At 57.2% G+C, this 12,203-nt stretch overlaps 1 protein-coding gene across 5 annotated transcripts in view; it reads left to right on the top strand.

The window, feature by feature from the left end:
* Positions 1–12,203, top strand: part of GPR161 (G protein-coupled receptor 161) — a 49,708-nt gene that overhangs the window by 31,537 nt on the left and 5,968 nt on the right. For all 5 annotated transcript variants that reach the window (XM_026509436.4, XM_057315426.1, XM_026509437.4 and 2 more), the window contains one exon: positions 6,315–7,039. In XM_026509436.4, the coding sequence (XP_026365221.1) occupies positions 6,315–7,039 (725 nt within the window). The remainder of the gene's footprint in view (positions 1–6,314; positions 7,040–12,203) is intronic.

Genomic DNA, 12,203 nt, shown 5'->3' with positions numbered 1-12,203 from the left:
TCCATACGGTACATTTTTAAACAGGTTTTATGGCACGAGTGACCTGCTCTTTCACTTAACAAGTGAGGACGGGCGCTGTCTCCCACCTGCAAGTGTCAGATGCCCTTTCAGAACTTGATTTTTAATGGTTCCATGGTATTCCGTCATGGATGTAGGAGAATTTACTTTTACAGTCCCTTCCTGGCTTACTGTTATATACAGCAGTTTTGAGGAACGTGTGTGCTGTGGAATGGTATTTTGGGGAAGAGTAAACACACTTTCAAGATTCTTCGTGTATCGAAGGCAGGTGGTTTCTCAGAAGATTGAACAGATTTTGACTCTAGTAGCCATTTGTCAGCATCCCATCAAGACTGATTATATAACATTAAGAAAATATTTGAAACTCTTTTGGCAGTGGGGAGGCATGAGATCTCACCGTTCTAATGTCTGTATTTTTAAAAAATGGCTGATCTTTGAGTGTCCCTTCCTGGGCCCTGGGTCCTTTGGGGCACACAGTGAGGGCACACGGCGAGAGCAGCGTGGGGGGATTAGTTTTCAGTGCCTCTCACGGGGTCCGATCTAGCCTGATGCTTGGGACCCTGGGCCCGCGTGGCCGGGCGGCTCTAGGGGGCTATCCGCTGGTCGCTTGACCGTCAGGCTTCCAGCAAGCTTGACAGGTCCTCCAGTCATGCTGTCAGAGCGCAACTTCCCAGACATGGCTGACCTCTTCTGGCAGCTTCTTCGTTCCCACTGGGGTGCTTGTTGGCCGGCACCCCTGGGGAAGGCTCTGAGCGGAGTCCTCAATGTGGCAGGAGGCAGGCGTGGGCAGGACGCAGACCTTGCCCACCAGGAGTTTCCAGGTGGGCGGCAGAGGCTGGCAGGTGAGTGTGGGGGCGAACACAAAGCCGAAACAGCCACGGGCACAGCTCCTGCTTTGGGCGGTAGGCCGGGCGTGCTCCCGGGAAAGGGGGCATTTGAACTAATGAGTCGGAACAGCGAGTAGGACGGGGGGTGAGCGGTGCAAAGGCCCCTGCGGCTGAGGGACCGGCCTCCAGTTCTGTGATAAACAGTTCCTGGGCCCCCAACGCGGGCCTGGCACAGCGGTTGGGCTGGGAACACACCACCGGGTGAGATGAACAGACGTGTGGAGGAGCTCAGCGTAGGGGACATGGATGTGAGATCAGATCACGTTCAGACCACGGACTACGTGGGTCGCCACTGTGTTTGAGGTGCTGCCAGGCCGCAGAGCAGAGAGAAGGGACGCGGGGACATGCTCGGCGGTGGAGCGGGGGAGGTGTGTCCCTCGCAGCTGGAGACCGGGGGGCATGGCTGGAGATGGGGTGACACCATGACACGTGGCAGCATGCTTGTCCCACCAGACTCTGATCCCCGCACCACAGGCCCCGCAGCCAGTCCCTCCTCATGACACAGCCAGGAGTGGAGAAGGGACCTCTGCCTCCCAGTAGGCATGGGTAGTCAGGGCCTGGTTATCTGGTTATCTCTGGTGAGTCCCCTGCAAGCCCAAGGCGGAGCCAGTGTCGCCGCCAGATCCTTGAGATTACAGTGTGGCGACTGCCGTAAACCTCGGTGTTTTCAAATAACTTCAGGGCAGACGCGGTTGATTTTTTTATTATTGGTCATTCGTGTGGCTTAAAGATGCAGATTGACTGGACCAGTTAACTTGATCCTGTTCATTTAAGTGCCCTGTTTATATGCTCCTTCTGCCCGCTGAGTCTCAGTGGATTAATGTTACTCAATCTTGGTCATTTCAGAGGTCACAGATTTGCCCTAGTCTGTTGGAAACCTAGAGATGCAAGTGTGTGTGTGTGTGTGTGTGTGCGTGCACGTGCACGTGAGAAAGCGAGGGAGGGAGAGATGTGGAGGGGTCAGGAGGGAGAGAGAAGAAGAGGAAAAAGCAGTAAAACATGAGAGAGGAGGAACAGAGAGAACGGGACTTGGAGGAAGAGATGGGCACATTTCTAAGCAAGCGGAAGCAGAGAAAACCTAGGGCACTGGTCCTGACCTTCCCAAAGGGGCTTCCAGGCACCGCACTGTGCCGTTAATAACCATTCATCCCCGCTGAGCCTTGCAACCGCTCGGCTGGCCCCCATTCTGCAGATGAGCAAAGCGAGGCTCTGAACTCGCCCCAGCCCAACGGCTGGTAGGTAGCTCGTCCAGTTCTGAGGAGGTGAAGGCTGGACTCTGAATCACCTCCAAAGACCGCAGAGTGAGCCACCAGTCAGGTCCAGCACGCGGTTTGTTGAGCTCGGGGTTTCTCAGCCTGGCAGTGTTAACGTCTTGGACCGGGGAACACTCGCCATGGGGGGCCGTTCTGGGCGCTGCAGGAAGTCTAGCAGCAGCCCTGGCTTTGCCCCCCCGGATGCCGGCAGCGCCTCCCCGGTTGGGACCACCCAGAATGTTCCAGACACTGCCCCATGTCCCAGGGAGACCCATCATCCCCAGCTGAGGAGCCCCGCTAAAGAAACGCATCAAACTGAGTTGGCAGGTGAGCCCAAAGTGTTCATCCTTTAGCCGCATGAAAAGAGAGCAAACTCACAGTGTCAAAAGCATAGCGGCCCGGAGCAGAATTCAGTGGAAATGTCAGTGTCCTGAACCAGCCACGTGGACGTAGGCCCAGGTGGGTCTGTCACTGGGCCTGGGAAGGGGTGTGCCACGACTAAGTCTGTGACGTGGGGACTTCTAGCTCAGCCTACAAGCAGCTCCCATTTTCAGTTCGCACTGCGATGGATGAAACCCCAGCTCCCAAAATAGTCTTTAATACATGAATGTAGCTGGAACTGTGGGGTGGCCAGTGGTGGTGACGGAAGTCACTCGTGCTTTTAGGAGACTGTTTGGCCTAAGTTGACGTGTTCTCCCCGAGGTAGCTGTCATTGGCTTGGGCTCTGTTTGTGTCCGCAGTGCAGTGGTCTTACCGAAACAGACGGTGGTGGAGGGCTGGGTCCCGAGGCCCGAGAGCTCGGCCTTAGAGCCCCGGGTGCGTAACGACTTCTCAGTTACACGCGACATGGTGAGAGCCTCTTGGAACTGGGCGTCGTGCTCAGGCTCACGTGTAAAAATTAGTTGCTGGAAAAGACTGAGAGCTTCGGAAGCCAGTTAGGAGCCTAGAAGACAAAGAAAGCCCACTGTTTTGGCCTCTGATGACCCGCAGGGGAGCAGGGAGTTGCTTTCGTCCTGTATTTTCCTTTGAACTTGCAACTAGGCCTAAATGAGGCTAAGTTGAAAGAAATGAAGTTTCAAATCTACGAAATCCATATTTTTTTTGGTCTGAAGATGCGGGAATGTTCTATATCTTCATAGAGCTGTAGATTTGTGCATTTCATTGTGTATGAATTGTACAAAACATGAAAACAAACCCTAAAACCAGAGTAGTGGTTGGAGGGTATGGATATAAACAGGCAGCACCCTGGCCCATGGGGGGGTCCCTTCTGACTCCGGGAGACAGACCCCTTGGGAGCCAGCCCCCGGCCCCAGCATCCTGGGGGGACTCGGGGCCCAGCCGGGAGAGATTACGGTCACGTCCCACTGGAATTGCTCATGGCCAGAAACTTAGTGGTGAAACAAGTACCATTTGTTAGAATAAAGAAGTCTTGCCATAAAATAATAGTAACAACTGGGTGTTAAGAATAGCCAGAAGGATATGTTAAGGAGGACAGCTTGTAATTTTACAACTGCCGGAGCAGGGTGGGTCAGAGGAGCTTGGGACAGGTAACGTTCCCCAGGCCTGGCTTCCCACAGCCGGACGTGCTCTGGCCCCAGAGCTGTCTCGATGTCAGAGGGCCTGCACGGTTTTTAAAAGGGCAGAGAAAAGTACAAATGTGGGGCCCCTGGGTGGCTCAGTCAGTTGAGTGTCTCAGTCTTGGTTTCGGCTCAGGTCATGATCTCATAGGTCTTGGATCCCTCCCCCGCCCCGCCCTCCCCCCCAGTCTCCTTTCTCAGCAGGGAGTCTCCTTGAGATTCTCTCCCTCTGCCCCCCCCACACGTGCTCGCTCTCTCTCTCAAGTAAATCTCAAAAAAAAAAAAAAAAAAAAGAAAAGAAAGAAGAGAAAAGTAGAAATCTCTGCTTTGTTTCTTTTTAAAAGTGAAGGGAACGTCCCTGGCGCCCCTGCATCCCACCCTAGCATACGCCCTCACATGACGTTCGCTGGGATGATGCCACACAGGTCGATGTCTCTGCCATCACCTGGCAAGAGGTAGGAGACCACCAGAGTGGCCTGGTTCATCTCTTGGGACTCAGAAGGGCCCAGTGTCCCCTTTCAGTCGTGGCAGCTGGGAACAGTCTGGGCTCCCATTTTCAGGAAGGAAGGGGGAAAGGTGGATGGACAGGCAGAGGGCAGGCTCTGTCCCCACTGCCACGTGAGGGCTGGAGCGCGCCTGCCCTCAGTCTAACCGGCTGAGTCCTTGGAGCAGACCTGTGGCAGGGCTTCTGAGATTCCCACGATGGGGGAGCTGAAGCTCTGAGAGGTTGAATCAGCTGCCCGAGGTCACACAGCTTGTGGGCAGCAGAACCACCGTCTGAGCCCGGGCATTCCAGCTCCAAAGGCCGCAGGACGTTGCCCGGTGCAAACCCAGGGATCAGCATAACACCGATCGTCTTAGCCCAGGCCGGGAGCAGTGAAGCCGACATCCGTGCCGGGATCCCTGTGGCCTCTTCAGATCCCACACCCGAAATGCTGCCTTTCCAGGCTCCGTCTTGGCTGGAGCCCGTAGCCCAACACCAGCAGCCCCAGGCTGACCTCGGGTTAGGAAGGCCCGTCACAAGGGAGAGGCGTGGCAGGTGGCAGTTCAGGCTGTGGCCCCTGGCCCTGAGCCACTGGTGCCCAGGGGTGACTCAGGATGGCCCCAGTGGGGAGGAGGCTTCACGGGAGAGGTGTGACCCTTGTAGCCACGGCCGTTTTCTCACATTCTGCGTGTACCCGGCAGCGTCTGTGTGGCCACCCCGGCTTTCGCACACACTGCCCTCCTGGGGAAACCCTATTATTCATTAAACAGCATTTCTTTTGGATAAAACGTCCGGGTGGCGAGGGTGCTGGTTTACTTCTGACGCCGTGATCCACATCCTCTCACCCTTTCCAGTTCCAGGGTCAGGCCTGCAGGGCCTCGCATGCCCTGGCCCCTGGCTCCTGGCCTCTCATCTCCAGCTTCAGTGGTGCTCCGGGCAGTTCCCCCACAGGGCAGGTGCTGGCCCCCCTCTCCAGGCCCCCAAAGCTGCCTTCCCCCTACTCACTCCTGGGCCAGCGCCTCTGATCTTTAAGACCAGGGTCTGTGTGCGGTCTCCTGCTGCTCTGGCCCCGCCATCTGGAACAGGTGCCCGCCAGGCTGTCGAGCCTCCAGGCCTCCGTTCTCCGCACAGGCCGAGGGAGCCCACACCCCAGCCGTGTGCGCCCCAGCTGGCATGTGCATCGGGACCGCGTGTATGTCTCGTTTCTTCCCCTCATCTTGGGCAGGCGACCTATACTTTCTCTGCTGTAGGGTCCTCATCTGTAAACCGAGGATAATGATAAATCCGCTTCAAGCAGCTGTTGTGAGGACGACACGTAGCTCTTACTATTCCAGACTCTCACGCTCTTCTTATCGTCCCTCTGCCCCTGCCTCTCCTCACTGCCCTTCTGGTACACAGCACAGTGCTTAGCCCAGTAGCCTTCAGTAATATTCTTGAATGAGTGAACCCCGTAGGCCTTTGATATTATTCTGTTTGTTTGTTTTTTAAGATTTTTATTTACTTGTCAGGGAGAGAGAGCGAGCACAGGCAGGCGGAGCGGCAGGAGAGGGAGAAGCAGACTCCCCGCTGAGCAGGGAGCCCGATGTGGGACTCGATCCCAGGACCCCGAGATCATGACCTGAGCCGAAGGCAGACGCTTAACTGACTGAGCCACCCAGGTGCCCGCATGATTCTGGTTTTTAATGACCTTCTGAAAACTGATCTGAGCGGATTAATGCCAGCAACACAGAAATGGTCTGGCTCGATGGGGGTCCCTCCGAACTTCTGTAGATGTGTGAGGACGAGCCCCAGCTCTGAACCTGGTTGGGCTCTGGCATTGGTGACTTGGAAACAGGACCACCAGAGCTCTGGGTTCATTCTGGCATCCAGCTCTTGATGGAAGAAGGGTCCCACAAAGCTGTGTAACATGGCACAGTCTGTGACTTGTGGGGGACCAGTTGGGGGAAGGAGCTACTTTTAGGAGCACTCGCCCCACGACTGCATGGGATGGAGAAATGCAGCAATGCCCCCGACATCGGAGAGCACCGGGTGCCCGTTCTGGTATCTTTTCCCTCTTTTGACCCCTCTCTCTCGTCTCCCTCCACCCTTTCTGTAGCTACTACGCTGTCCTGTACCCCATGGTGTACCCCATGAAGATCACGGGGAACCGAGCTGTGATGGCGCTTGTCTACATCTGGCTTCACTCCCTCGTCGGCTGCCTGCCACCTCTGTTCGGCTGGTCGTCGGTGGAGTTTGACGAGTTCAAGTGGATGTGCGTGGCCGCGTGGCACCGGGAGCCTGGCTACACCGCCTTCTGGCAGATCTGGTGTGCCCTGTTCCCCTTTCTGGTCATGCTGGTGTGCTACGGCTTCATCTTCCGTGTGGCCAGGGTCAAGGCACGCAAGGTGCACTGTGGCACCGTGGTCATCGTGGAGGAGGACGCCCAGAGGAACGGGAGGAAGAACTCCAGCACCTCCACGTCCTCCTCCGGCAGCAGGAGGAACGCCTTTCAGGGCGTGGTCTACTCGGCCAACCAGTGCAAAGCCCTCGTCACCATCCTGGTGGTCCTCGGCGCCTTCACGGTCACCTGGGGCCCCTACATGGTCGTCATCACCTCCGAGGCCCTCTGGGGGAAGAACTACGTCTCCCCGACCCTGGAGACCTGGGCCACGTGGCTGTCCTTTACCAGCGCCATCTGCCACCCCCTGATCTATGGGCTCTGGAACAAGACGGTCCGCAAGGAGCTGCTGGGCATGTGCTTTGGGGATCGGTACTACCGGGAGCCGTTCGTGCAGCGGCAGAGGACGTCCAGGCTCTTCAGCATTTCCAACAGGATCACAGGTAACTTGGGGACCTGCTGGGAAAGGGGGGCCCACCCCAGGCGGGAATAGCCTGTGGTCCTCTCAGGCGCTCTGACATGTTGATGGGTGAGCTCCCAGAGGCTCCGAGCCCAGGTGTCCCTCCGGGAAGCAACATCCCGGAGTGTCCCCTGTCCTTCCCAGGCCCCTTTCGCAAGCTCAGCAGCTCAAGACAGGGGCCACCAGAGTTCAGAAATCCGTTCTGTTAGCCCAGCCACGGCCTGCGGGCGTTCTTTCTACCAGCAACAGAAGCCAGGCGCTGGCCCAGGCTCTCCTGTACTCCTGGCCGGTCCTTGCTGCTCGGCGTTGTGTAAAGCACATACCACCTGCACCCCTCCCGCCGGCCTCCGCTGCCCGGCCCCGAACACGCTCCTCCTCGGCCCTTTCTTGCTGGTCGGCCACTTCCTCACACTGTCGCCGGTAACTCACGATGCGGCAGCGTCAAACCCCAGGCCCCTAACCCCCCAACCCCCCGACCTTGAAATGTCACTGTCTCCTGTGTGTAAAGCCACTCCTCCATCTGTGGTCATTGATTTGGGAGCTAACAAGTTTCTGGAGACAATCCTTTTCCCTTTGGTGAGACCCAGAGGAATTACTCTAGACAGGGATAGATTTTTTTTTTAACCCCTTTTTTATTTTGAAATAATTTTAGACTTGGAGAGGAGCTGGGAAACGGGTACAGAGAATCCCATCCTCCCTGCTTCTCCTGGTGTTAACATCTGGCCAAACGATAGCAGTTACCAAAACGAAGACATTCCCATCAGTGCTGTGCTGTTAACTCTGCCCTGGATTCGGATTTCACCCACCGTCCTGCTCCTGTGCTTTTTCTGTGCCAGGGTCCAGTTCAGGATCCCGTCACGGCTCCTTTTGTCTTGTTCGAGCTTTGACAAGTCCTCGTTCTTCCCTCGGCTTCCATGACCGTAACGCTCCGGGCGAGGGCTGGCCAGGGATTTCGTAGAAGGCCCCTCCGCGTGCGTTTCGCCGAGGCGTTCTCGGGGGTCGAGTGAGGTCGTCCGCTGTGGGCAGGAAGGCCGCGGGGGTGCTGAGTTCTCTGTAGCGGTCACGCCAGGGCCACGTATGTCTTATCGCTCGTTCATGTTGCCTTGACGCCCGGTGTCTCAGCTCAGGCTGCTGTCGCAGAATAGCACAGACTAGGGCTCCCACCCCAGACACGGCGTTCCCGCAGTTCCGGCGGCTGGAAGTCGGAGGTCAGGGTGCCACACGGCTGGGGTCCGGTGACAGCTCTCGCTGGCTGCCTTCTTGCTGTGGGCTCACGTGGCGGGGATGTGGGGAGACAGGACGAAGCAAGCCCTGTGGTCTCTTCTCATGAGGACTCTACCCTCTGACCTCATCCACTCCTGATTACCTCCTCAAGGCCCTGTTGCCAGATGCCATCACGTCGGGGGTTAGGGCGTATGAACTCCGGGGGGACACGTTCGGTCCATACGGTTCAGGGGGATCTGTCGGGTTCTCCCCTGTAAAGTCACTGTAGTTTCCACTGTAGTTAATTCCACGCTGGGGGGATCCTTGGAGGCTGCGCAAACCCTCTCTGTCCTGCAGCCTTCACCCAGGGTTTGGAGCACGCATTGGCGGATCTTGCCTCCAGCGGTTAGTACTGTGTCAGTCTAGTGGGGAAGGAGCTGGATCTTTTGGTCGTGTCTGAGGGCGATTATCACCTGGAGGACATATTGGAAGAGAGGCTTGAAGGCACTTAGATCAACTGGAAAAAGCTGGTTCAGATGATACTTTAGAGAGGTCTTCTATCTTCCCTCTCAAGAGGGTGGAAAGCAATAGCTGTTACTGTGAATGCTCAGTGGCGATCGGAGAACTGCTGTGTGAGGCAGTAACAAGCCCACATCCCTGGTTTATTGCGCGGGCTGATGGAGTGTGACTTCTCGAGAGAGGAAGGAAGTCAGGGACTTTTTTTTTAAGTAGGCTCCGTGCCCAAGGTGGGGCTTGAACTCACGACCCTGAGATCAAGAGAGGGACTTTTTATTTTGACCAGAGGAGAAAAACAATCTGTCCGTACCCCAGATTTTAACCACTGAAGTGCCCCCCTCTGCTCCTGGCCAGTCTGTGTTTCCAAGGACGCCTTGTGAGCCAGGACAGCATTCAGGGTCTGGTTTCGTTTCCCTCACTAACTTATTCACATTTTGTAAAATCACCTGTCTTCTAGACAAAAAAAAAAAATAGGACCTGCTTTATATTCCATGGATGTTGGGAACGGGGAAAGAAAAAGAACGAGGAAGGAGAACGCAGGAGGAGAGGGTAGTTAGCACAGAAAGAAACATCTGCTTTTGGCCGGGATTTTCCACGCAGATCACCTGTGATGACACTGGCAGAGGCAGAGGTCGAGGTCGTGGGGCCAGGAGAAGGGGCGGGAAACACCAGCGCTGGTTTGGCTGGCGAGTCCAAGGCAGCGGTGGTCTCCTCGCCGAGGGGAAGGAGTCTTGCCTGATGCTTTTGGGTTGAAGACTGGGGGGGTGGCAGGAGGCGCCCGGCAGCGTCGGTGAAGCTTGGGAAGAGCAGCGCGCGGGGCGCCCCCTCCCGCCGCGCCCCTGCGTGCCCCGCTCACACCCGGAATGCCCGAATGCCCGCGCCCTTCTGGGCCTGGTCCGTCTGGCTGAGCCCCGCCAGGCAGACCCTCCTCGGACGCCCCCGTGGGCCTGGCTTGGATCCGCCCAGACTGCAGAACCAAAATCCGCGTCTGGGCCCCCTCCCTGAGCCTCTGAGACTGCCCCAGCACGGGAGCTTGCATAGGAAAAGAAAGAAGGTGAGATCCGTTCCAGAAGGAACCACGGAGGACGGCAAGCTCTGTCCCAGTTTTGTTCCTCCCCACTTGTGTGGACGCCTGGGAAGTTTGCACCAAGGAATCCTCACTGTGCTTGTGAGCCGAGAGGAATTCCAGAAATATCTGGAGCTTCCCCGCTGACTGTGGGATGCCAAGAGTTTTAGAAACAGGCTGTCATGTTCATTTCCTACCCAGATTTCCACCGTGATCAGTGGGTCTGGGTTTTCTCGTTCTGTTAGCCCCAAGCTGAAGTGCCAAGGCTTAGGTTTTCCCGAGGAGCCACCTGTCGCTGAGCCACCAAAGCACCTGCTGCCCATGAGGTCTTGATAGAGTCCCACGGGGCTCCCCGAGGAATGGAGAGCCCTGGGCTACCTGGAGGTGGTCAGGCTATGCCACCTCATGGTGGACGGGTCAGCCCTGGAGTTGACACTGACTTTTAGGGCTGGAAGGTGAGCCGAGTGCTAGCGTGTGGTCTTGGGAGGCGAGGCCACAGAGCCAGAGCTGACAGGTGGCTACGGGCCATCGGGGGCCTTCAGGAGAGAGGGCAAGCTGCCCTGCCAGCAACTCGTCCACCGCTGACTCAGTGCTCCAACCCAGGCAGGGCGGAGAGCCCACGGCCCACCCCACTGCAGGCTGGGAGGGTGGCCTGGGCATCGTGGGATGGCAGCCTCTACCAATGCCTGCCACCTGATGGACTGGGTTGGAGCCTGTCTAGCAGTGCCCTGGAGAGAAGGCTGCGGACACACAGAAGAGCTGCCTTGTTGCCGGGCCCCTTGGAGAGGTTGGGGCTGGAGGGCGGGAAGGGCACCCTGGGGCCTCTGAGTTTCCCCACCTGCTTTTGCGTGTTCCTTTCCTGGTGCCACCTGGAGGCCTTCCGGTGACTCCAATGAGCCTGGTTCAGCTCAGAACCGCATAGTTTGACCAGATCCCTGGGGCCTGTCAACTTTGGGTCTTTTTCTTTTTAATTTTGTGACAGGGCTTGGATTGGGCCCAACCCAGTAGATATGTTATTGTTTCATGTGAAGGATCCCAGGGTAACTGCGCCCATTGTCGAGTGGTAAATGCTGGAAACACACAGGACGGAGCAAGGCTTCCAGGAGACCGTTCCCAGACCTTCCGGCCCAGCCACAGCGGTCTGGCTCCGACAGCTTCTCGCGCTGCTGGAGACCAGGCCATGTTCTGGCCCTCACCGCAGCCTCAGAGCCGTGTCCCAAACCCACCGCGGCCTTGGCCGTCCCAGTCGGCAGGGCATTGTTCCCCACGGGCCCCTCCCCAGACTGGGCTTCTTGCCCAGACGTGGTCACATGCTGAGGCCGAGGCTCAGGACAGGGACAAGCACGTGTGGGGTCTTCTGTGGTCCCCATCCTCTCCGCCAATGTGCTCTGCACAAGCGAGATCCCCCAAGTTCACAGAGGGGTGATCGGGAGAGAAGCCTGCCCTTCCCGTCTCCTCATTGGCTCCAGGGAAGGAAGGAAAGCGTGTTGTCCATCACCTCGCACCCCCAGAAGGATTAGGGTGAATGTAAAGAACAGGGCCCTGGCCGGCCTGTGCGTGGACCGGGGAGAATGTGGGTGCTCATTCAGTCTGCCGGGCAGTGGGCCTTTCTCCTGAGGCCAGAGGGCTTGACCTCGCGTGCTGCAGTTTGAATCGTCAACAGCTCCTTCTCGTGACCTCCGGGGTCTCCAGAGCCTTCAGCTCTTTTGTTCATGGAGTCATTATTCTCCCAACGTTCTCAGGGGACTCATGTAGAATTGTTGGGTTTTTTTTTAATTCTTAAGTTCCCTCCATTGTTTCCTCTGAAATCATTTTTTTCTCTTCTCTTTCTCTCTTTTGTATTCCTTCATCTCTTTCAAGCTCAGGCCTCTCCCTGAGAGTCTGGGGACCTTGACCGTCCTCTGTGTTAGTGGCAAGGCCCTGGGAGTGGTCGGAGGCCCTGTGTGGGGGCGCAGGAGGCACGTTGACTGGTTGACCGGCCCCAGAGAGGGCTCTCACTCTCCTGGCCACGTCGAGCAAGCTGAGGGGCGGGGGTCCCACTGTTAACTCTGCGGCCTGTCTCTGCGCCCATGGCTTATCCAGTGTTGCCTCAACTGTGACAGGGTCTCTGAGGCCAGTCCCCCGGGTTATACCCTCATCCTCCTGAGCCTGAGCTGGAAAGAGTGGTGGAAGGGACCCGCCACTGCCTATACAGACTTTCTGTCCAGCCCCACCCGTCGCAAAGGCTCCTGGGCCTCCAGGTCCTGAGCTCTGGGGGCACTGGGTGAGAACCGGCCTCTGCCCAGGCCTCCCCAGCTGCCGGCCTCCGCTCCCCGGGTCAGGCCCCCGGTCCTCACCTTGTAGCCTACAGGCATTCTCTCCC

The sequence above is a fragment of the Ursus arctos genome, unplaced genomic scaffold (assembly GCF_023065955.2).
Source record: "Ursus arctos isolate Adak ecotype North America unplaced genomic scaffold, UrsArc2.0 scaffold_2, whole genome shotgun sequence".
NCBI classification, from domain to species: domain Eukaryota; kingdom Metazoa; phylum Chordata; class Mammalia; order Carnivora; family Ursidae; genus Ursus; species Ursus arctos.
The sequence above is the reverse complement of the archived record's forward strand: the minus strand, read 5'-3'. Positions and strand labels throughout refer to the sequence as shown.